Consider the following 26,232-nt stretch of genomic DNA (forward strand, 5'->3'; position numbering starts at 1 on the left):
CTGCCCACTTTTGTAGTCTGTCTAAATCTAGTTGTAGCCTCTCTCTCCCTTCAAGTGTGTCTACCTCGCCCCACATCTTAGTGTCATCAACTTGGACAGCGTACTTTCTACCCCCTTGTTGAAGTCGCTGATGAAGATGTTAAACAGTGCGGGCCCAAGGACCGAGCCCTGGGGTACCCCACTGCTCACATCTTGCCAGGTTGAATACGACCCATCCACCACTACTCTCTAGGTGAGCCCCATCAGTCAATTTTTTTTATCCACCTTACTGTGTAGGCATCAATGCCACAGTTGCCTAATTTATTGATGAGGATGGGGTGAGAGACAGTGTCAAAGACCTTCTTAAAGTCTAAAAAGACTACATCCATGGTGACACCATCATCCAAGGATTTAGTTACTTGGTCATGAAAGGCAATCAGGTTGGTCAGGCAGGACCTGCCTTTGATGAACCCATGCTGATTGTCCCTGAGCATGATCTCCCCTGCTGGCCCTCCACAGATGTGCTGTTTGATGGTTCTCTCCAAGATCTTCCTGAGCACCGAGGTGAGGCTTACAGGCCTATAGTTACTTGGGTCCTCCTTCCTCCCTTTGTTAAAAATTGGGACCACCTTAGCTAGTTTCCAATCCTTCAGCACCTGGTCAGATGACCACGAACGCTCATACAGCCGGGCCAAGGGCTCCGTGATGACCCCTGCCAGCTGATCACTTTATCAGGAAGGTCAAGATAATTATGAAATGCTCAGGGTGATTAGAGAATCTGCTAAAATGGGACAAGCAATAATAATGGGTGAGTTCAGTTGAAGTCTTCCAATATTATTGCTTCTCATATACTGGGCAAGCACCTCATCAGGACAAGATACAGAAATAAAATTTCTGAATGTGCTAAACGACTGTTTTCTATAACAACTTATCTTGGAATGGACAAGAGGAAAATTCTAGACCTAATCTTGAGTAACACACAGGACCTGGTTCAAGAGATATCTGTTGGCAAGCAACTCTATAATTGTGCCATAATCACATTCATCATTTGAGCAGGAGGGAGTGAGTCAAAAAAATCCACCACATTAATATACAACTTCATGAAGGGAAATTACACAAAAATGAGAAAAGTTAGTTAGAAATAAGTTTAACAGGGAAAGCCAAAATGTAAAAAGCCTGCAGGCAGCTTGGAAGCTGTTTAAAGTACTATATTAGAGGCTCAGCAAAAGTGTATATCACAAATCAAAAAGGGTACCAAGCAGTCCAGTAAAATTCGTGAATGGGTTAAGAGCAGAATTAAAGAGGCCATTCAAGGCAAAGAGTCATCCTTCAAAAACTACAAAATGTGCCCAAATGATGAGAGCAGCAAAGCTTACAAATTAACAGGTCAAGTGTAAAAGTGAAATACGGCAGGCCAAAAAAGATTCTGAGGAGCATCTAACAAAAAATGCTAAAGTTAATAATAAAAACTTAAAAAAATACACTTGGCAGAAGAAGGAAGTCTGCTAGAGAATCTGCAGAATGATTAGATGACTAGGGTATAAAAGGTGCACTGAGGGATGATAAGGCCATAGCAGGGAAGTTAAACAAATTATTTGAATTGGTGTTCACTGCAGAAGATACTGGAGAAATTCCCATGCCAGATAAATCCTTTTGTGTAAACGGATCTGAAGAGTTGGACTGCACTGAAGTAACGATAAAAGAAGTTTTGGAACAAATTGCAAAACTTAATATGAATAAGACACTAGGACTGGCATTTACCTGAGAGTCCTGCAGAAACTCAAAGGTGAAGTTGCAGAGTTGCTAACAATAATATGTAATCTCCTGTTAGAAATGGCCTCTGTGCCAAAGGACTGGAGGGTTGCCAACATAACACCCATCTTCCCAAAAGCGTTCAGAGGTGATCCTGGGAATTAGACTGGTGAGTTTTACTTCCATCCCTGGCAAGTTGGTAGAAACTATAATAAAAAATAAAATCATCAGTGAGATGGACAAATATGATGTGTTGGGGAAGAGTCGACTTGCTTTTTGTAAAGAGAAATCCTGCCTCACCAATATGCTTGAGTTTTTTTAGGGTATCAGGAAGGAAGGGAATTGAAAACATGCTATTGTACAAAGCCACTGTGAGCCAACATTTTGAATGCGATGTGCAGTTCTGTTCCCCACATTTGAAAAAGGATGTGGTAGAGTTAGAAAAGGTACAGAGAAAGGCAGTCGTCATGATTAGGGTCCTGCAGCTGCAGCCAGAGCAAGAAAAAAATCTTTGGCTTGGAAAGGAAAAGGCTTTAAATATTGACCATTTAATTATTGTCAGTTTAAAATAACATTTACTGAGGAAGTGATTCAGATACTAATAAGAATTTCTTTAAAAAATACAAAGCATGTGTGATCTTAATTATAAAGTGACCTCTTGGTTGATTTTGAGTATTTCCCAGTCAAGTTAATTCTACACAGGGGAGAGCAAAAAAGTGAATTCGTTCTCACATTTTCCTTTACACATTTCTGTGGAAAGTTTAGTGTACAGAGCCAAAAGATACAAATTAAGACCATATATCTCAATTTATATGAGCAAGACAGAGAAAAATCCCTTACCTTTGGTCCAGATCCTGAGGTTGTAACTGTTTCTTATTTATGCAGAATTGTAGTTAGGTCTATAGGGAATTCATTTAGGTCAGACTCAGGTAAAAACTGCATAGGGATGTCATGTTTCTTTCTGGTTATCAGTTGATCAGCAGACAGTTGATATCCTACCAAGCTTGTTCCATTGTCAAACAGTACATTAAATGGGAAAGCGGATGTTTAGACGATACAAATTGATTTTAATTAGCATAGCACAATGATTCAACATATTAACAGAAGAAAAGGAGTACCATATTCTGACCAAGGCACACATTTCTCACCAAGTATTTTTTCTTTACTTTCCCTACACTGGTTATAGGGCACAGTAATGGTAGATCATTTAGTTTCTGAAGTGAGAGTTTCAGCTTGTGGACAAATGCACTTTCTTAACTGCTTTAAAAGGGGAAGGTAGTGGGGGTGGGGGGCCTGCACAAGAGCATGTATACTCTGTTACAATGTAACTGTTCTGTCTGCATGATCCTGTAGTAATAGTAGTTAGTTAAATCACTGTAACTTTAACCCCAATGAAACAGATTTTGTTGAAACTAGTTTCCTATACTTGCATCACTACAGAAGCATGCAGGTAAGTAGTTACATTACCACAACATATGTTGCTAAAATTGAATATTTGTAACAGGGGCCCTTAAGCACTGTTACGCATAGGTAGGGTGACTATATGTGACAGTATGAAATCCAGGATGCTGCTGCTGCCACCTCCCCCACCCCACTCAGCTCCAAGAAGTCAATGGCCCATTAATGACCCAGTGTTCTTTACTTCATGGGGGCTAACAATCATCTGTGAAGTAACACTTAGTATTAATAGAGTTTCTTGCTTCACAGCTCCTGCTGCTCTGCCTCCGTGCCCCATGCATAGGACAACACACTCATTTAAATTTTCGCTGGCTGGCCAGATCCAGCCTCCAAAACGTGGGGCTGTCCCAACCAGTCTGGGATATATGGGCCACGTCCAGACAAATGCGGCCTTGTTGTATGTGGCACCGCAAACATGTGTCCACACTACCACACATTCAGCTCCATGCTGCAAGGTAGCAGCATGCGGGGTGGGAGTTGACCCCGGTAGATCCTAGGGTAAGAAAAAAAAACCTGTACAAAAAAAAAAAGTGGAGTGATACACATGGCAGGGAAACAAATGCCCATGCTTGTGTGGACGCAGCCATAGTCCGCCCTACTTACAGGGAAAGTCCAGTGCTGCAGAAAAGTGCAGAGTTGAGGCTGCAGAGAGGTGGGTTGCAGAGTACTAAGCCTGCTGATGGCTAATGAAGGGGGGGGCCCTCTTAAGGAAGATGACAGGAAGGGTATGGAGCCAGGGAGCTCTATAAACTTGGCCCCTGGGTCTATGAGTTAGTCTGGCTACATCATAAAAGGAAGGAGAGCTTCTTAAGGGAGGGCTGCAGGCTGCTGACTAGGAACTGCCAACTACAGACAGCAAGGTTGCCCTGAGGTGCTGGAGCTGGATAGCCAGCGAGCAGCCGGGGATTTATTTATGTGTATATGTACCTGGGCGGGGGTGGGGGTAGTAATTTTAATTTGCAAGTTAACAGCTTTATCTGTGTTTATCCACAAAGCTAAAGCCTAAGGTGGCTTTAATGGGGAGTAGGGAGGCTACTGTGGGTGCCTAGGGAAGGCTCCGCATGTTTGGTTTAATTGATTTAGGGTGGAGACTGCAAGCCAGAGAGGACTGAGCATTAGAGGAGAGCTGAGATGAGTGCAGAGCTCAGAGATGAGGTGAAATGCACTGCAGGCGTTAAAGACAGGGGTAGACTGAGGTGGCCCAGTGGCCAGCATGGAGCGAACCACCTACGGTGTCACTTACTCTCAGGGCTCCTTCTCAAGTCTACATCAGTCGCATCAAGGCGTAGCAGACAAGGACATGGCAGTACCCTGGAGAGTAGGGTGGTCAACAAAGAGGACATTCCGGTTTTCTGTTGCTCTGTTCTCTATTGATATGAAACTGGACACCTTTATGTCCTCTATTTTTCTTTTCAAGAGAAAAATAAAGAACATAAAGGTGTCTGGTTTTGTATCAGTAGAGGACAACTGGACTGTCCTCTATGATGACCACCCTGCTGGAGAGCCAAAGTAAGAGGGTCTTAGAATGGCCACTAGAGCCTCCCACTATAGGAGCCTGTTAATATATTGATAAAATATTTACATGTGTCTGTACCCTTAATGTCTAACTCTTCCTGTCTCTAACGAAAGCTGGAAATTTGGAGAGGATTCTTTGTACTGGGAGCCTCAAAAACCCAGTGAAATGGTTCCTCACAGTTTCTTGAAAGGTGCCAGCCAAAACTTAACTTGCTGAGAATGAGCTGGAGTCTCTTTTATCTTCTTTTATGCATCTACTTGGTTATCAGTTGGTGCTTTCTAGACTGGATAGTGTCCACTGGCCCACAAATTAATTCCCTCTCCTATATTTAATATATTTCACACTAACAAGGGTTAACATGTCATTAGCATTTCTAGTTCTTTTTGCCTGCTTCAGAGGCTTCTGAGAAGTTTGGTCAAGGCCGTAAGATAAACGTACAGCTGCAGTATAGTAATATAAGCTAAATATTGTTTAATTATTAAATGTTGGTAAGATACCCTCCAGTATCTTATTTACTTACCACTAGTGACAATGGTACAAGAAAAACAGTGGCAGAAAATTAGGATCTCAATAGTCCATATAGAATAACTTGTTCTTAAGAGAATATTTTTCTTAACCCCAATTGGTTAGTGAATGGTATACATATATATGAAAATATGGCAGGGCAATGTGGCAGCTTTATAAGGGGCAACACGGTTTTATTTTCTGCTATTATCTGACTAACATGGCTAACTCACGCAATAGCTATCTAAAAATATGCATTCTCTTTCTGACTTAACTATGGATCATCTTCTCTTACATGTAAGAGTGTGTGTTTAAATCTAGCTAAGCTCTTGGATTTATTCATATCTTGCATTGAGATTCACACTATGTATTATGTATACAAAGTTTTCTTTTCAATTTTACGTTTGCAGATTTCACTTTCATTGAATATCCCCACATTGTGTTAGGGCAAAGCATTACCTTCTCTATACCTTCAGTATTAGTGTACTGACTTCTAATATTATTTAGATCACCAATACAGTACTAGTATTGGCACCAATGTAAACAATGCAAACAGCAACACTTGCTCTGGGGCATAATTTTAATAGGACAGCTTCAAGCCCTGAGCGTCTGTGGTGCAGGGGGGCAGTGTTAGATAGTCAGATGCTAGTTGCAGTAATTGCAGGTTTGCGTACATCCTTTTCTTTCCCCACTGGGAAAAGTGGTGCCTGGGGCTGCTCCTCAGTTGTGTCCCCCCCAACCCCTTCTTGGTTACACTACTCCTGTGCTGTGTTTGTCTGTAGAGTGTTGTACTCTTATTTTGTTACAGTAACTTCCGTACAAAGTGCTTGGCTGTGCATCTCAATCCTTCAGAGTTCAGCATACGTGTGTCCCTTAAATTAATACCTATTGACTGACTACTAACAATGTCCCATATAGCACTACCTCATATTGAGAAAGATGCACAATTGCACTGTGTCTACAGATACATTATAGCTATAACTAATCTGCTATAACTAGACTGCCAGAAACCACCAAAAGTTCAGCTGAAGTTCCAAAAACTGGTCTGGGGTCAAGTGCATGCTCTCAAAGAGCCTTTATGTTCCTGTGGTACAGTGGAGAGTATCATGGGAAAGTAATAATATCCCAAACAAGCATCTCATTGATGACTCTGAAGGAGTCACCCTTATATTTGATCTAGCCTCAAAAATATGGTCTGCAATGGACCAAATTAGAACGGCACAGGGCCAAAAATAGCCTGAGACAGCTCAAAAAGATGTCCGGACTCAACAGACTTGTCATTGCTGATCATTTGCCCTAATAAAGTAGAATGTATCTATGGTTTTTCTATTCCTTTTTATTACAGTTCATTGTAATACTTTCTGTATATTACTCCCTCAGAGGATATTAATATCTTTGTGGACTTAAGTTCCTAGCTTATAACAATGGTATTTATGTTGATTCAAAATGTAGATTCTTTCGAAGTTTAAAAACAGGTTAAGTAAGGGTCCAGTTCCTGAGGTGAAATCACTGGAAGCTTTTGGCTTTATAGCATTTAAAGCTTTGTACATTAAAGCTTCAAGTTTTATACCCTGTCATGGGTTGATCTAGGGTTTTGAAAAGTGGCTAGTATGGTGCATTGTTCCATAACACAATGCATATTTTTCTCTGATTAAAAATAAACTAGAAGATTTGCTAATATGATAGGGCTGTATTATTCAGTTTATGAACTGAGCAAAAACAAGTATAACTGAGTCTAAGTGAGGCTGACTGCCAGCTCCACAATGGGCAGACACGTGGTGCTGGGAAGAAACAGTTGTTAGCCCCCAGCCTAGCTAAAGACAGAACTCCCATACAAGCACCCCAATGCAAGTCTCCCAGACACCATGGCCCCAAAATTCCCCTCGCTGGCCTTTATGCATTGCCCTTGCCACTGGAAGTGCCCCTTTACTCCACTCTGTGTCCTCTTATCCCACATATTTCCATTTCCATGCTCAGCACCTCCCTATCGTGCTCTAAACTCATCGGACCACACCATCTCCCTCATGCTCCATTGAGTCTGGCCTGCCCTCTCACTGCTTCCCTGAATTCACTATATCTTGCACAGACTCATTCCCATCACATCCCAACCCTGCCGACTCTTTTCCATCCCCCATCACAACCTAGAGTTTTTCCTTATCCCTCTGAGCACTGAACCCTCATGGCAACTACTTACACCCTCTTGAGCCCTCTTACCCACAGTCCCTTTTGCTCACAACCCAGTTCACCCTCACAGGCCTCTCTGCTCCAAGCCCCATAGGTCCTTCACACCTTCCCAACTCCATGATGTCTTAGCCCCTCCTCACCCCATACCCTTCTACCCCAAGAATTTCCCTTCCCTACAAAAGCCCTTTGATACATGTGCCCCCCTCCATCTAGTCCCTTATGACCCCCATGGGGCAAGTGGGGGCAGAGTTGTATCTGTGCCTCCTGCTTTTCCCCACTTCTTCAGCAAGCCCGTAGCTGGCCTCCACTTCTCTCCACCCTCAACATATAGAAGTAAAGAGTTGGAGCTAGAGGAAGGACTTGCTTCAGCCACTGGCAGCACCTCTACCCTTGGAAAACCAACAGCTTTATACTGTCCTGGATGTGCTGCTGGTTCAGCCTCCATCATTTGCTGCAATGTGTAATCCAAGAAAGGGTAATTACAATAATTTATCTATTTGCCTCACATTTACAACTCTCTCCTGCCTCTGACTGCTATACCACAGCACAGCTCAACCTGCTTTTAGCTCTGCCTCTCCTCTCGCTGTCTCTGATTTGTTGTGCATTGGAATCCCCCTTGAAACAAAGTCATCCAGTAGAGGTGCCTAGGCAGCAGCCCAACTTTATTGAATATGCTGGGGGGGTGAGCAGAGAAACATTACCAGGAGTAGATTACAGACAGGATAATTGTTGATGAAAAGCTAGCTTGATTAAAGGAAGATAAAAGGTTGTTAACATCTATGGAGTGAAGAGATTAGCAGAAATGAACGTGGCTATCTTTAAAAGGCGGTTGGTTTCAGAGGAGGCGGAATCATGGTGGGGGAGGGGAGAGATGCAACCACACCCCTAAAACTGCCTCTGCACCCTGTAATTCTGTTTTATTGTTCTCTATTTTATTCCTGTATAATGCTATTTACTAATATATCATTAGTGGTATGATATCAAATAAAGTGTATGTTCTTTTGTTTTCGAGTGCCTCTGCTCTCTTAACTCTGCTGGTCATTTATAGGATTAAAGAAGCAAGGTTAAAAACTATAGTTACAGTTCATGTCAGGATTCTTACTGTGTAAAACATTTTGAATACCATAAATTTGTCTAGCTGCAAAAACTGATTTGATAGCCTAATTTTTGTAGTTTTCTTCAGTGGAAGATAAATGTAATACTGGTAATTCACTAGTATTTTTTTCTGGGAATTTTTTTGGTGTCATAGCATAATTCTGTCCCTACAGCGCCAGACGTTTCAGCTTGTAAAATGAAGAGATGATAACGGGCCCTTCTATATGTGCTGGTAAAGGCACAATGAGATTTAATGCTTGGTCTACACAATTGTGCCTCCTGCTATGCTACACATGCATTTAATCTCATTGTGCCTTATTGCCTGTGCCCGGGGAGCCTAACCTTGGACTCCCGTGCACTGGCAAGAAGCAAGCTCCTGTGGCTGGGAGCTCCCTCAGCTCAAGGGTTCCCAGCCACAGGGGTGCCCCATGTACCTCTGTGGCTTGAAAATGAAGCTGCTGCGATTTCCGCACCTCTGGATATGTGAAATCCCAGGGCTGGGAGATTGCAGCTGCTGCAGTCTTCCCATCTTAGGGGTGCATGATGCTGGGACCCAGAGTCGGCATGTGCTTGGGCTGAGAGTCTCTTCAGTTGTGGGAGTCTTGGACCTGGCTGGGCACGGTGCACCCCTGCAGCTGGGAGCCCCATCAGCTAACGGGGCTCCCAGCTGCAGGGGAGATTCTGCTATATGTGCAAATTAAAGCTCGATATCCACCAGGTATAAAGTTAGTACGCATTTTGAAGTCTAACTGTATGGCCAGTTGGAGTTTTTTATGGTATGATAGGTACTTTGTAGCTGGTCTTAAGGAAATTGCATAATTAACCAGTTAATTGCACAATACCTGTAACACATAGCAGGAGCCAGTGAAACATCAAAAGCCTGACAGTTTTCAGTTTCTGTTAGTCACAGTAGAGTCCAATTAGTTCCATAAATATTCAGGTTTCTATTTTTAAAAGGAAAAACTCAAACATTCATAGTGGGTGCGTCTACATGTGCAATTAATGTGACATGATAAACTCTGGTGCAGTTTGCCCTGGAGTACACTGCTGTCAGGCTCGGCGTCTACACATGTGCCTGGGACAGCAGCAGTGTGAGCTGGGGTTGAGCAGCCCTGGGCTGGCAGGGGGCACAGGGGATCAGCCCCAGGCTCTGGGTAGCAGCGCCAGGCGACAGAAGGCCTGGATGGAGCAGGAGGGTGCTAAAGTACAGGGGTAGGTGGCAGTCAGCCCCTGCACTTCAGCACCCTCATGCCCCAGCCAGCTCCTGTTTCAGTGCAATTCAGTATTCTGCAGTACCATCCTACAGCGTAGTTAGTTAATTTCCTGCACCCTAATACTGGTGCACAAGTAGACTGTGACACTTTACTGTGACTAACCCTAATTAGTCAGCTCTTCACTAAAGTGCAGCCAGTGGGTGCATCTACATGTGCCCCTACGGTGCTGTTGCTACTGCGCTGTTATTTAGTGTTTCCTTTAGGAAGTACTAAATGATGGCACAGTAACACCCATTACTGCACTGTCAGGAGCGCATGATTATTTTTAGCTGCTGTGTTGCCATAGCAACGCACTGTAGTGAGGGAGCCCGTTGCTATGGCAATAAAGCTGTGGCATCATAGTTTGTGCCCACTGCACCCATGAGCAGTAAATAATACATTTTTCTAGATTAGGTGTAGCTTGTGTGGTGGAAGATTGACCCATAACTAGAAGTTAACATAGTCAAGTGTGACATGAGCAGTATAGACACACATACCTTCATGAGCAGTATTGACATACTCTGTTAGAGCATTGTCTGTATGTTTCATCCCCAAGAACCCACCAAGATCATTTCCATTAGAATCCTGCATGTGATGTGAAAGCTTGTCAAACCCAGATGTTTCCTCAAAAAAAATGTGGATTTTACAAATCACCATTTTAATATAACAGTACTATCTCCTTTGTGTTCAACAGTGTTTTCTGGATATGACATTCGGAGCAGGAGGTCACACTGTTGCCATTCTTCAGAAAGCACGTGACATTAAAATATATGCCCTAGACAGAGACCCAGCAGCTTATCAAATAGCTCAGCAACTTTCAGACTCATATCCGTAAGTAGAATTCTTCTGTCTTATCTGTAGTGTTTACGGGGTGTCAAATGTTTCTGAGTTATTTTGATGGATGATCAATTAACACTGCTAGTGCTCTCCTGCCTCCAAATTTCCAGACCTGTGTGGAGACCTGCAGGCTGCATGACATGTTCCTGTGTGCTAGAGGTGGAGTACTACTAAATTATGCTTCAGAATTTACTTTAACTTGGAAAATATACTTTAACTTGATTTTGACTAACTACATGCAAATCTTAGTTGAGGCTGCTTAAGTGCGTTTCCTCCACTGTCTGTAGTCACTGTTTAAAATTCTATTTAAAATAAAAAAATTTAAAGAAGATTAATTTGGAATTACTCTAGTTATAGATTTGTTTTTAAAAATATTACATAGGTTACTAAATCATTTTTGCCACAATCATCTTTCATGACAAACAAGAAATGGATGTAATAATAGTTTTTAATTAAATAATGAGGAAATTTAGCTGTGACTCACTTAGACAGTTTCATAAAAAACCAAAGGTAATTTACTGAGGTTCAGTATTACATTTCCTGTAATACTGTGTGACTTGCACTGCTGGATTCAAAATTTACTCATTAAGTAAATAAGGCTCTGCTCTTACATTAGGATTTGCTACCACAGACAACTTTTGTTCAGGTAAAGGTGATATTATAATTTGATAGGTGAAATGGGTCAGTAATAAAGAAATATTCTTATGTAATGCATTATTACTAGTTTTCTCATAAATAATACTTTTTTTTATTCCTTGATTTCTCTTGTCTTCTCATTTTTCTTTTTTTCTTTAATGATGTATGTTATTCAACAGTGATGTATGGTTCAGTTAATGATGTATGGCTTCAGATCTCTAGCTAACATGTTTTCAAATTCATTTTGCAATTTTGAACTTCCTTTCTTTATTGCATGTATTTGTCTTACATTACAAATACGTAAAGAATTAAACATTTATGTCTGACTTGTAAAACACCACCACCTTTTTGTTCTGAATCCTAATGTTGATGAAAAAATTATGATAATTGCATCTATGCAAGGGACTGGCTTGGAATTAATAACATTTATATTTTATATAAAAATAAAATACAACAAAAATAAAATCATCTATTGCCCTCGTTAATACATAATTTCTGTTTTATAATATGAAATCATATGTAGAGGTAGGAGCAGTATTTTGTATGCAGCCGGTTTTATACCATACATATATGTGGATCCTGAAACAGTACCATGTACTTTTTGGAGTTCCATGAAAACAGTTGCCCTTTTTCATAGAAGATATAGATAACTATGTGTAAACTCAGGAAATGACATCGAAGGTTACCTTCAGAAAGGAGGCAAATATTTGAACTTACCTTTTAAATAGTGACTGACTAGATGTATGAAAGCAGCCAAAATAGGGCTTCTGCAGTTCTGTCTGTATCGTGGAAGGGTGTTTGTGGGAGCTGATAAATTTGGTTCATGGTACGTGGCATAGAAAGGAGACAAGAGAAAATAAAGTACAGAAGTGAGAGGCAAGGGACAAAATACAAATGTGGAGAAGAGGTACAAGCCCGGATGGCTCATTGTTAATAGAAGATTCTGAAACGTATCTTAGAAGCCAAGTCCAGTGACAGTTAAAATCTCTTTAACAATAGTGATATTTTATGCCCAGACTTTCTGAATACAGACAGTCCTTGACTTAAGACATTTTGAGTTACAACGGATGGCACTTACAATGTTTATAAATTGACACTCTGTTTTGACTTTCTGACGTCAGTTTCGACTTTATGATGCTTGATCTGACATAATGCCATGCCAGCGAACAAGTTTAGTGTGTCGCCCATCTCCCTGCAGCGCATCTGTCCAAACTTCCTTGGACACTATCTTTAAGAAAGCAGACAAGACTTCAGAAGAACGTGCAGCCAAGACTTCTGCAAAGACTCCGGCCAAGAGCCCTTCAAAAAGTCCAGCAAAGTCACCTCAAAGAAATCCTTCCAAATCAATATGATTGCTATTTACAATATAAATGCATTAATGTAGCTATATTACTCCTCTATAATTGATTGAGTACAAAATTCTGTGTTATTTTTGGTGAAAATAGGGTATCGGGCCTTAGTTCAGGAACCAACCCCCTGTTTATAACATTGTTCCTATGGGAAAATGGGTTCCGAGTTATGACATTTCGACTTAAGACGTGGTTTTCAGGAACCAGTTGTGTCGTAAGTCTGAGAACTGCCTGTACTAGAAACAATTACCTTTGTTCCAAAGAAAAGATAAAACTAGATATGGCAGGTAGGAAACACCGGGATAGGGATCTGTTCTTCATACAGTTTCCTCTCCACTATCCATAAAGATGTTACTCCTTTACCGTTGAAAGGCTTGGGAACCTCTGAAACTCTTCTGAGGCACTAGCTCACGTGTTGCTTCTATTTCTATGTGCTGCTGAGTCGTCATTTCTCAGAAAGACAGGAGAAGGCTCTTGGAAGAGTAGTATTCTTCAAATTCTTCCAGGCAGACGAAGGTCATTCTTCAAAACAAGTATTTTCTCCTCAGTAATACCAGACAAAAAAATTGGCAATGACTTCCCTTACTTTATCCCAAAAAGTAATATCACAGATTTGGCATTTTTCTGCAGCCATTGTATCAAAGGTGAGAGCAAACCGTAGAGACGAGCCTTTAAGAATTTATCTTGTCCCCTTGATACAATAGCAGGAAAGTGACGGTCTCAGTACATCTGCTTTTTAATTGCTGTGGGAGGCCAGGGCAGTTATATATACAAGTAGTTTTTAAATGTAGCTACTATGTATTTACTTACTGTTTTCAGTGTTAATATATATAGATATACACACACGTACTATATAGTATATGTACAGACATATGTGTGTCTGTGTGTGTATATATAGATACACACAGAACATTTATACACATGCAATTTACAGTGCTCATATATGTGTGTATGTATATATATGTGTGTGTGTGTGTGTATGTGTGTTTGTTTATAGATCAGTGAATATAGATACCTATATAATATTAACACTGTATATAGTATGTGTGTATATATGTATTTGTGTGTATACACACATGTATATAGGATGTATGTATATACGTATACTATGTAATACATGTGTGTATATTAACACTGTAAACCGTAATTAAATACAGAGTAACTACATTAAAAAATTTGCCTTGTTACCTTGGGTAAAGCTAGGAAATGTCAAATTTATGGTTAGGGGGCTGGGGCACATAAGTTATGAAGTGAGGCTGGGGGAACTGGTCTTATTTAGTTTGCAGAAGAGAAGACTGGGGGTGGATTTCATAGCAGCTTAACCACCTGAAGGGTGGTTACAGAGAGGATGGAACAGACTGTTCTCAGTGGTGGCAGATGACAGAACAAGGAGCAATAGTCTGAAGTTGCAGCAAGAGAAGTTTAGGCTGGATATTAGGAAAACTTTCTCATTAGGATGGTGGTGAAGAACTAGAATGGGCACTGGAGAGGTGGTAGAACCTCCATCCTTGGAAATTTTTAAGGCCTAGCTTGACAAAGCCCCGGCTGGAATGATTTAGTTGGAGATGATCCTGCTTTGAGCAGGGGGTTGGATTAGTTCAGCATTTCTCAACCTGTGGGCCACTACCCAAAAGTGGGTCGTGGACAAATCACAAAAAAAAGTGGGAAAGCATGGGTCTCCCCTTGCAAGTTAGTAGCATTCCAACCTGCAAGGGACTACTTGTGGTGATTGGCACGGGAGGACAAGGGGGAAGAGATTGATGTCTTATATCTTGACTTCAAAAAAGCCTTCAATCTGGTATCCCATGATCACCTCTTGGAAAAACTGGCTAACTGCGTCCTTGACCTCACCACGATCTGCTGGCTGGGGAATTGGCCCCACAGCAGGACGCAGAGAGTGGTGGCTGATGGAAGTCAATTGTCGTGGTGCCCTGTGACCAGTGGGGTCACTCAGGGCTCTGTCCTAGGGTCCTTACTTTTTAACATCTTCATCAATGATGTAGACCATGGTGTCAGAAGGAGGCTGGCCAAGTTCGCTGACAACACCCAACTCTGTGGTAAAGCATCCACACCTGAGGACAGGAGGGTGATCCAGGCACATCTTGACAGGCTCATGAAATGGGTGGACAAGAACCTGATGGTGTTTAACACTGAAAAATGCAAGGTTCTCCACCTTGGGAGGAAAAACCTGCAGCATACTTATTGGCTCAGCAGTGCTACGCTCATTGGCACTACAGGTGAAAGGGACTTGGGGGTCATGATTGACCACAAGATGAACATGAGCCTTCAATGTGATGCTGCAGCTAGTAAAGCAAGCAAAATGCTGGCTTCCATAGATGCTTCTCAAGCAAATCCTGGGATGTCATTCTCCTGTTGTACTCAGCCTTGGTGAGGCTGCAGCTGGTGGACTTCATCCAGTTTTGGGCTCCACAATTCAAAAAGGATTTGCAATTCAAAAAGGAGAGCGTGCAGAGAGCCACCCGCATGATCAGAGGTCAGGATAACAGACCTTATGATGAGAGGTTGAGAGCAATGGGACTCTTCAGCCTGGAAAAGTGCAGGCTCAGGTACGATCTGGTGGCCACCTATAAGTTTATTGGGGTATTCACGAGGATCTGGGGGAATGTCTGTTCACCAGAGTGCCCCAAGGGATGACAAGATCGAATGGTCACAAACTCCTCTGTGACCGTTTCAGGCTGGACATAAGGAAGAACTTCTTTACTGTCCGAGCCCCCAAGGTTTGGAATAGACTGCTGCTGAAGGTGGTTCAAGCACCCACTTTGAATGCCTTCAAGATTCATTTGGATGTTTATGTTGCTGGGATCCTATGACCCCTGCTGACTTTCTACCCCTGGGCAGGGGGCTGGACTCAATCTTCTGGGGTCCCTTCCAGCCCCCATGTCTATGAAATCTATGAATGTGGCCAGACGCTGAGACTGCGGCAGGGCAGAGGGGCGGCTGGAAGGTGCCTGCTCCTTCCAGCAGGAGAAGCGACAGGGGAGAGAGCTGCATGGCTGGGCTGGTGACAGTGGAGCCAATGCCTATGTTTGTGGGGGCAGGGCAGCCAGGAGACACTGTTCAGGGGGTGCGAGGGGCTGTGACCAAGCTGCCTTGGGTGGCACAAGAGCCCCCCTTCTCCTCCTTTCACTCTGTGCTGGGCCAGACTCTGCTGCTGCCCATGTGAGCCAAAGTACTTTGGCCCATGTGGGACAGGGCAGCTGGAGGCCCCTCTGGCAAGGCTGGAGGGGGAGTGAGTAGGGGGCTGCAGGTCGGGAGCAAGGGATCCCAGCATGGCCTGTGGGGCAAGGGACTCTGGGTTGTACATTGGCAGAGTCGGGGGTGTGGGTTGGGACAGGCCATGGACCTTTGCCATTGGGTCTTGGTTGGAAAAAGGTTGAGAAACACTGGACTAGATGACCTCCTGAGGTCCCTTCCAACCCTAACTTTCTGATTCTACAGCTGTAATATTTTCTGCTGCCTTATGCATCCTTTCTATGCATTGACAAAAGTCTTGGAAAAAAAAACCCAACTTGGTTCTTGTACTTAAACTAACACAATGCAGATGTATGTACAAACTTAATTCCAGCTTTTTTTACCAAAATACTTCTTAACCAAAACGTGTGTGTGTGTGTGTGTGTGTTTTAACATAGCTTTGTAAAACATAACTTTCTAATTTTTTTTCAAAGGAAAAAAGTTAATGTGTGCTTCCTAGTATGGAATTATACCATAGGTGACCATACAAAAAATTATGTCACATTTAAGAATAACCCTTAGCCATCAAAAATATGGACTAGCAATGTCAGTTTGCCAACTGCTGTAGGACATCTGGTCCCTAGACTTGAATGTTGTAATACCATATGCCATCATAACAAGAGCTGGAAAGCTTACGATCACCAATGTTTAATGCCTCCTGATGTCATGTGGCTTAAACCAGTTATACTAAATAATAGCCACATTTTAATAAAGATTGGAGATTGATAACCTGGGGAAATGATGGTATACTATATGTAAACAATGGTCAAAAGCAGCTAGAAACCTTCCATTCCATAAGATGGAGGATAAACTACTCTCCATATTTGTTCTTTGTTACTAAAGTGCATAACCCCTGGCAATGGGATGGACTGTGCTCAGTGACTTTCTGCCTGCTCTACACTGTCCTGTTATTATATACATGTCTCCCAGTTCTTTTCATTGCATCACTATCAAAAACTCTATTGGAGCTTTGGGAAAGCCAATTAGAACAATTAAATTGAAATCATAGTAAAAGCAGTTCTTCAGGTAAACATAAACATAGTCAACTGTGATAAGTTTATCAACCTCTTAAAGCATCAGCTATATGAAATATCCCTCTGGCTGCCAGAAATATTTTTGGCTAGCAGGCAAATAATGAGGAACTTAAGGGTATAGAACAACAAATAACTCTTGCTGTAACCACATTCATGGAATCACTTAAGTTTGCCAGATGAGATCAGTGGGCAAAGTATGCATACTATGGATTTTGTGTATCCTCAGAACCCCAAGTTTCTCCTCAGAATTCTGCTGCATGTCTACAAGGAGTAGATTTATGATTTGCCCCGGAACAATTTTTCTTCCCAGAAAATCTTAATTCCACCTACCTGCATCCCAGATCTTGCATCTCCAACAGAGGAAACTTTGCCACCTGTAGGGATCTCACCCATAGTCTAGCAAGTCTGAAATTATCAGTTGTGCTGATCAGTACATTCACCCACAACAATCAAAGTGTGTAAAACAAAAATTAGGTTTATTGCATAAGAAAGATAAACTGTATTAGAAAAAATAGCCATATAATTTAAAGATGAGAAGCATAAAATGGAATAATCTCATTGTCTTTTCTGGCTCTAACATGGTCCCTCAAAGAGTCTTATCAGTGCTTCCAGAGACCAGCTTCTCTGATGAAGGATCCTTTCCTGTAATTCCCTGGATCCTCCTTTTTCTCTTTCTTCAATATGGGCACTATGTTTGCCCTTTTCCAATCATCTGGGACCTCTCTTGATAGCCTTGAGTTTTCAAAGATGATGCCCAATGTCTCTGCACTTTCATCAGCCAACTCCCTCAGCACCCTTGGGTGCAGCCTGTCTGGCCTCATGGACTTGTATATGTCCAGCTTTTCTGAGTAGTGTTTAACCTGTTCTTTCACCACTGTTGGCCACTCACTTCCTCTCCAGACTGTGCTGCCTGGTGCAGTAGTTTGGGAGCTGACCTTGCCTATAAAGACGGAGAAAAAGAAGGCATTGAGCACTTCAGCTTTTTTTGCAACCTGTCACAAGGTTGCCTCACCCATTCAAAGGACCCATAGTTTCCCTGATCCTCCTCTTGCTATCAACATACTGGTAGAAAACCTTCTTGTCCCCCTTTGTGTCCCTTGCTAGCTGCAACTCCGATTGGACTTTGGCCTTCCTGACTTCATTCCTGCATGCTTGAGCAATGCTTTAATACTCCTCCCTAGTTATTTGTCCAAGTTTCCCTTCTTATAAGCTTCCTTTGTAAGTTTACTGAAGAGTTCCTCTCTAAGCCAAGATAATCTTCTGCCATACTTGCTAGTCTTCCTGTGCATCGGACTGGTTTCTTCCTGCACTTTCAGTAAGGCTTCCTTAAATATAGCTAGCTATCCTGGACTCTTCTGTCCCTCAGAATGGCTTCCCAGTGGATTCTTCCTGTCGGTTCCATGAGTGAGATGAAGTCTGCTTTTCTGAAGTTCAGGGTCCTTACTCTGCTGCTTTCCTTGTTTCCTTTCCTCAAGTTCCTGAACTCAATCATCTCATAGTCACTGCTGCCCAAGTTCCCATTCACTACTACATTCCCCACCAGTTCTTCCCTGTTTGTGAGCAGCAGGTCAAGAAGACCTCAGCCCCTAGTTGGCTGCTTCAGCACTTGCACCAGGAAGTTGTTCTCAACACTTTCCAAAAGCTTCCTGGTTTTTCTGTGTACTGCTGTATTGTCCACCCAGAAGATGTCAGGATGATTGAAGTCCCCCATGAGAACCAGGGCTTGTGACTGAAACTTCTGCTAGTTGTTTGAAGAAAGCCTCATCTACCACTTCCTCCTGGTCTGGTGGTCTATAGCAGATACCCACCACAACATCACTCTTGTTGTTCTCCCCTGTAACTTTAACCCAGAGACTTTCAACAGGCCTATCTCCAGTTTCATATTGGAGCTCTGAGCAATTATATAGCTCTTTTACATAAAGTGCAGCTCTTCCTCCTCTTCCTTGTCTGTCCTTCCTGAACAGTTTGTACCCATCCATAAAAGTGCTCCAGTCATGCGAGCTCCCACCAAGTCTCTGTTATTCCAATCACATCATAGTTCTGTGACTGTGCAAGGACTTCCAATTCTTCCTGCTTGTTTCCCAGGCTCCATGCATTCATGTACAGGCACCTGAAGTAACTAGTTAATTGCCCTGATTTCTTAGGAAGTATGAGAACACCTTCCCTGTTGTCCCCTCCTGCTTGCTCTTCCTCCAGGTCTCCCACTTCCCCACTTACCTCAGGGCTGTGGTCTCCATCCCCCAGTGAACCTAGTTTAAAGCCCTCCTCACTAGGTTAGCGAGCCTATCTGCAGAGATGTTCTTCCCTCTCTTTGTCAGGTGGATCCCATCTTTTCCCAGTGGTCCTTCTTCTTGGAAGAACATTACATGGTTGAAAGAGCCAAAGTCCTGCTGGCAACCACCAGAAAGCTGAGCACGAGATCAGGCAGGGAACACAGGCCTGGAAGCAGAAAGTAGAGCAGCAGATAGGGCAGAAGGGGTTTGGAGTGGCTCAAGGGGAGGTCCCTGGAAAGTCTAGAGAGATAACATCCATTTTGCTTATGTATAAATATTTTAGTCAGATTGTTGTGAGAGAGGTTTGCTAGATGAAAAAAAGATTTTTAAAGTTCCGGGTATCAGTCTTCTAATAGAAAAGGTATTGGAGTACTTTTAAAGTTATAGTCTTTGCTCATCACTTCTCTGCCTTCCTTTACAGTAAGGTCTACATTGACTAATACAAAATTACAGATAAGTTATTTATGATTGTTTATGATAAAGATAAGTTATTTAACAATTAAGGTAAGTTATTTATGTTTTATTATGACATTTTAAAATTGAGAAGGGGTTTCTGACATCTCTAAGTATCAGTATGATGATGTGAAGCTGTTCATTTGAGTCCTGGAGTTGGGGTTATCAACCATATAAACCCATGTTCATCGCAAGAATCCTTCATATTCTTTCTGAAGTCACATATTCAACCACTGTTTGAGAAAGGTCTTGACTCATAATCCACACTTTAATTTCCTGCATGTTACAGATACATTTTTGCTTCTCTTCCATGCAACTCTCCTGTTTATACAGCGATGGAGTGACCAAGTTGATGGATCCTTTTCCAGAAGATAAGAAATGTAACTTTGTTGTACAGTACTTTATATTTATAATTCAGTGTGGCAAATAGAAAAAATGTTCCTTCACCAACTATATAGTGGTTATTTATCCCACTAGCCTTGGGATGTCAGTTCTGCAGTACAGTTACAAATGAAAGAACATTTATTTGGTAAGTGTGTAAATTAAAATTTCTATTGACTAGAATGTTTATGGACAGCTGTGAGCCATTTTAATTTATTTATAATTTTAATTAACCGTGAACCTTTTTGGGGGGCAAGAACATGAAGTGGCTTGCAGTCAGTTTCTTTTGATTTGTCAAGCTTTCAATTGGCTAGACATGAGTTATACAGGCAGATTAAATTTGTTTTAAGTGATGGAGGCTAGTTATGTCAAATATTTAATCATAAAGAAACATGTTGGTCATAAACAACTTTTTTTCACTTTCTTGAGTAGCCAGGAGATGGCCTATGTGATTCAGTAAACCTTTTTCATCTCTTGTTTCTAGTTTGGTGAAAATGACATCTAGTTGTGTAGAAAGCATAACTTCTCTCAAGTTTCCTGTCTGTACCTCCTACTTCTCATGTTTAACTAGACTCTTCTGTTTCAGTGAAGACTGTTCTGTCTTTTACCATTTGGTTCACTTTGCAAGGGGTCATGTTCAGAAACAGGAGAGGACTGTATGCAACTATAGCCAATGAAATCAGTGACTGAATATGTCTGTGAACTTGTGAACGCAGCAGACAAATCAAGTGCAGTTGAAGTGGTTTCTTTGCCTGCCATTTTGTTATTGCTGGAGGAAAAACAATCAGATTGTAACTATTAATAATTTGAGGTACTGGAAAAATCTCATGATTTAGACCAGAGGTGGGCAATTATTTTGGGTGGAGGGCCGCTTACCAAGTTTTGGCTAGCTGTTGAGGGCCGCATGGGTAGCCTGATCCCTTGACAGGTGCCCTGCCCCCTGGTCACCTTCTTGGGACCAGTGTCCCAGGGCCAGCACCTGTAGGGCCCAGAGCGGGACGCAGGCTGGCAGGGGTCTGTGGAGCTGGACTGGGCTGCACAAGCAGAAAGAGGGGTGAGCTGGCCCAGCTCCATAGAGCCCCTGCCGGCTGGGACCCTGTACTCCTGCCGCCCTGCTCTGGGCCCCACCGGCGCTGGCCTCAGGACACTGGTGCAGGCACTGTGCTCCCACTGGATCCCATGCCCACTCACTCCCGGTGCCCCCCTGACTCCACGGTACAGGCAGGGGTCAGCGCACAGCCCCGACCCTGCGCTTGCTGGCAGGGAACGAGCTGGTGCTGAGTGCAGGGGAAAAGTGGCTGCTGCCCCACCTCATGGCTGGTGCTCCCTACTGCAGCCTCTTGAAGCCCACATGGGGCTGCCTGTGCCTGCTAAGGACAGCTCCACACAGGCTGCGAGCAGCTGCAGCAGGGAGCGCCAGCTGGGGCAGGGGAGGGGCTGCTTTTCCACCGTGCTCAGCACCAGTTCGTCCCCTGCCCTTTCCCCCTGCTTACCTGAGTTTCCTGCGCTGGAGGAGCCACATGGTGCCAGGCCAGAAGCCCCTACTGGGGCTCGCGGCTGGGAGGGTGGGGGGTGGCCCTGCTATTGCAGGAGCACGCCAGGGCTTCCCTTGGGTCCTACTGCCTCTGGTTCCTGTCATCTTTGACAGGATCCAAGGACAGATAAATATGAATTCTTTAATTTTTTTAGGGGCCCTGTGGGCCAGATAGAATGGCTTAGCAGGCTGGATGTGGCCTGCAGACTGTATTTTGCCCACCCTGATTTTAGACTATATTTCAGTTTCTAAGGTGTGTAGCTTGCATAGTAGCCACATTGTTAAAATGTGTCTAACTAGAACAACAAATATTCTGTCATAGTCAACTTTAAAGGCCCCAGTGTCAGGATAACAATCTGAGTAAAAATTGTTTTAACGGTGGTTCTTTACTTTCTTGCTTACTTTTTGTATTATACTGTCATTTCATGAAACGAAGTTAAGAAGTCATTAATGCCCAAACCGCAGTAAAACATGCAATGGCACAGACAGAAAGGATAAATAAAGGTGAATCATGGTATTTTTCCATATTCAGCCCCAATAGTTGTAGTCTTTTAAACCTAGGCAAGATAGCTAGAGCTGTAAATTGCTACGTGAGACCAGTAAAGGAGAAATAAATTTGAAGTTTGCATTTTAAATAGATGTCTTATCTTCTTGGTAATGGTTTAGTAAGAAATAAAATCCAACAGGGTAAAGTTCCTACTGCAGTTCTTGCATACATTTACCTCCTCTTCTGTTTCATGCATAGACAAGTTCTCTCTGTCTCTCTCTGTCTCTGTCTCTCTATTTAATGTGTGCTGCTGCTTTAATAAGGAAAAAAATGGGTCAGGGCTTGTTAGATATTCAGTGTGTGGGTGGGAATCCTTTGACGTGCTTTCTGGGGAAGCCTCTAACTTGGGAATTGCTGCTGAGATTCCAGGAGAACAAGATAAAATTCTGTCAGTAGCAATATATATTACAAGTAAACCCTTTCACACCCACTGAAAGAAAGAGGTTAGAAAGGTGCCCAAAATCTAGCAATTAACCAATATCATTGCAAGCTTTTAAGGATAAGAAGCCTACGCAGAGCCTACACAGAGATGACAATATGTTTTTTATAATACATAGAACTCAATAAGAAATCATGCCCCAGAAGAAAGAATAAGTAAAGGCAGCAATATAAAATTACATGCTTAACTGCCAATAAATATATATTATAGTTCAATTTAAAGTGTTTTTTAAGGTGGCGTGTTTGTGGATTTTATTTGCAGGATGGAATTAAGTTTATATGTATTATAGAGGGGTAGAACATTTAGTTCTGTAACTTTCAAAATCTGGGGAAAAATTAGAAAACATTTTCCTAGAGGGAAAACAAAACAATGTTTCTACATTTAATTAAAATGCTTTTTAGTTAAACTTTTAGCTTTTTTTTTATTTTTAGCTATGTATGCAGTGTGCTATTTTGATGTTTTACTTTGTTGTGTTTGTGATTGTAGGATGGAGGTCAGTATGCTTATACTTAATAGTCAACCATCTGGAAAGTAATCATAATTTTCCATACTATATAATATTAACACTACCTTTGATTTCAACCTTTTTAAAATAAGTGTTGCTTTTTATGTAAGTTAACATTTGTCTCTGAGTTAAGATAATAGGTTGAATACTTTACCTTAATTGTTTTGAGATTGGAAACTGCTGTTGAGGTCCAAGAGTCACTTTAAATTATGACCATTATTTTTCTGTTTGGGTTTTTTTATGCTTCCTGAAAAGTTAAGTAAGGTTTCTTGGGTTGATCTCCCTCTGCTGATGTCTTCAGCTCTTCATACTCCAGAATGCATAGAATCCTGCTGTCTACCTTCATGCTTAATTTTCCAACTCCTCTAATACTGGTACTTCTTCTGATTCTTCATGCATCTCAAGATTCAGTTCAAGACTCTCCTAACTTGAACTCTGACTTCCACCAACCTACTTTTTAGAACAACTGGCTTCTCTGTTCTCCCCTTCTACTCTCTGCACTCCTTTCTGCCTCCCAACTCTTGCTACTATTTGAGTGGCAGCGTACTCTTCTGCAGCTTCACTGTATGTTTCATGAGCCCAACAGCCTTGATAACTCAGTACTTTTATTTTTCTTTGTAGCCTTTGTGACACGTATATAACATTAGGCTACCGTCTAATACTTCTCTAAACAGTTTGGAAAGAATTTCTGTAAATAATAATGTATACCGTAAGGTGTATTGATATACAATCTGTTCTCAATCCCACATGCTGGTTTTGTAGCCCAGAATGTGCTAGTGAGGGCCCAATACCTGCTATTAATAATCATCAGGCTATGCTGACCAAATCAAAGTAACACTTAAGGCCAAGTTGGTCACAAGGCTCCTATTTTACTGGAAGGAAAAAGTATATCTTCTTAGTCCCTGATGACCAATCTGTCTGAATCCTCCATCTTGTTCATTAAAAGCTTTCCAATTTCCACTACCATTAATTTGGGGACATTGGGTGCTCATTGAATTTTCTATCTTAAAATGTTATTACTTGGTGAATAAGTATTCGGATGGTGGTGAAGTGACCCCTATCTACAGGATATATAGTACTTTGGAGATGTTATACAGGAATGTTAAAACATAATGATTAACTATTATCTTTATATTTAAAGTATCTCAAAGTACCAGTATTCATTCTACACTCAAATTCATTGATATACTAATGCAAAGAGGAATTCTAGTTTAGAAAATTGATTATTAAATCAAGACTTCAGGTTATCCCCAATGTTTTATGTACATTTGAGAGACAGATGAGCTTTTCTGCAGTGCACAGGTTATAAAGAGTTTATCCCACTCCTCCCGTCTACACATCATTTGGGCAGGGAGAACAAGGGAACTAGACACATTTAAGATCTGTTCAATTTGTCCTCCACTGAAGTTGATGGGTAGGGCAGAGGGTAGAATTATGTAGTAGCATATCCAAAAAATGGACAGTATAATAGTAGTCCAGTTGTGTATATATAAAGTCCATATGGTTTTTTAGGGGCCCTTTTATGGCCCTTTTAGAAATCACTTTTGAGTTGCTTGGGATAAAATTTAGTCTGGGGGTCACTTTTCTAATTTTAATGTTTGGCTGCCATCTTTAAAAATGGTGGCCACGACTAAGGAGATTAGTAAATGTTGATTTTGATTTTTTTAAACAACTAAAACTAAGAATTGCAATAACCCACAAACTTCATTTGCCTTGCTTGTCTTTACCTTTTGCCTTTACCTTTTGATGACTGAAGGCCCGTTGTTTGGCAGGTCTAAGCCTTTAAATGAAAATTTGACCACTTTTTTGGCAATATAATTAGAGTACTTGTTTCAGGTGGAAAGTTTTACCATTTATTTCTTCAAAGTTGCATTTAATTTTATTAATATCAGAGTTATAAATGATTATGGCACAATTTAAGTAAAATAAAATGCTTCATCTCAAATTTGAAGTCAAGTCTGACATGGCATACACTAGGTATTCTTAATCTAGTGTAATTTTTTTTCTGTATCACTGTCTTCTTCAGATGACTCTAGGATAGTAGCTTTAACTGGCTCATCTGAATGTCCATAATCATTGTTTAGAGGCAAGTTCATTCCATCTGGCAGTCTACTTCTAATATGCGTTGCAGATTCCAATACCTTCTAATACATCCATCACTGACATCCACCCAAAATTTGTTGGATCAAGAGCTTGTGCGTGTGAATTTCTCCATTTATGGACTTGCAAGTGTGCTCAAAGGCAGTGATGTTTGAAGGAGTCATGATACAGAGGAAGTCCTTCAAAATTGTAGTGTACCATTTGCTGCCATTTACGTGCCCAAGCAGTGGACAGACTATTGCTCATAGGATCATTATAAAATATTCTGACAGTGAATAAAGCCAGTTTATTGAGCAGATCTTTGGTGAGCTCCTTATTTTTTCCGAATGGTTGCATAGTCTTCATGTACGTCAAATGTTTTGATTGTAAGATTTGCTTAATTGATGTCATTTTACCACAGCCAAAGAAACCTCCTACTGTGTCTACTCCATTGTATTCTTAAACCCCAAGAGCAGTGGATGCTGCATCATGCTATGGAAATAACGAACGGCTGTAGTAATATGATGGTGTGTCTCCTGGTTTCTTCTTGTACATCTGGATATCTTGTTCAGTCTTGTGACTGTTGTAGGAAGCAGCAACCCAAACATCAGTATCTGAAATCAAAACAACGGTGCAGGAATTATCCATTTGAGCTGCATAGAAGAACGCCTTTGTATCAGCCAGACATGGAGATTTCAATACAAAGCGCGTATCATGTTCTCTGGATTTTAAATCATAGCAGACAAGATTCATTGTGAAGTACAGGTCAGTGTGGTGGAAGTAAGATTGCCATTCATTCAAGAGGAAATGTTGTAGTCTCATTTTCTTAGAGTGGTTTGATAAAATTGAGTGCCAGGATGCTCCAGTAAGCATTTGCTGGTCAGAAACAGGGTAGACATTAGGAACAAACCCAAATGACTTTGAGCAGTTCTGATGCTGACACTGTTTTGTACTAGTCTTCAGCAAATCTTCATCATAAACATCATTAATGAAGTGAAATGCCAGTGCTTGTGGGTATCAGCCAGTGACATATTTGAAGAGGCTGAGGGAGTATTCAGACAGTGTCTTACTTCGTGGGACTTTATTCCACATCATTCCGATATCAATTAATGCGTGATAACATGATGTCCTTGTCGCAAAGGTCTTACTTTTCTTTGTGGTGGTTGTGTCAT

General features: G+C 41.7%; 1 protein-coding gene across 2 annotated transcripts in view; it reads left to right on the plus strand.

Annotated features, from left to right (window-relative positions):
* The window catches only part of METTL15 (methyltransferase like 15), a 295,007-nt gene that overhangs the window by 129,027 nt on the left and 139,748 nt on the right, over positions 1 to 26,232 (plus strand). For both annotated transcript variants that reach the window (XM_019519499.1, XM_019519501.1), the window contains exon 3: positions 10,436 to 10,572. In XM_019519499.1, the coding sequence (XP_019375044.1) occupies positions 10,436 to 10,572 (137 nt within the window). The remainder of the gene's footprint in view (positions 1 to 10,435; positions 10,573 to 26,232) is intronic.

Source organism: Gavialis gangeticus, unplaced genomic scaffold (genome assembly GCF_001723915.1).
Source record: "Gavialis gangeticus isolate Ggan-Ray unplaced genomic scaffold, GavGan_comp1, whole genome shotgun sequence".
NCBI classification, from domain to species: domain Eukaryota; kingdom Metazoa; phylum Chordata; order Crocodylia; family Gavialidae; genus Gavialis; species Gavialis gangeticus.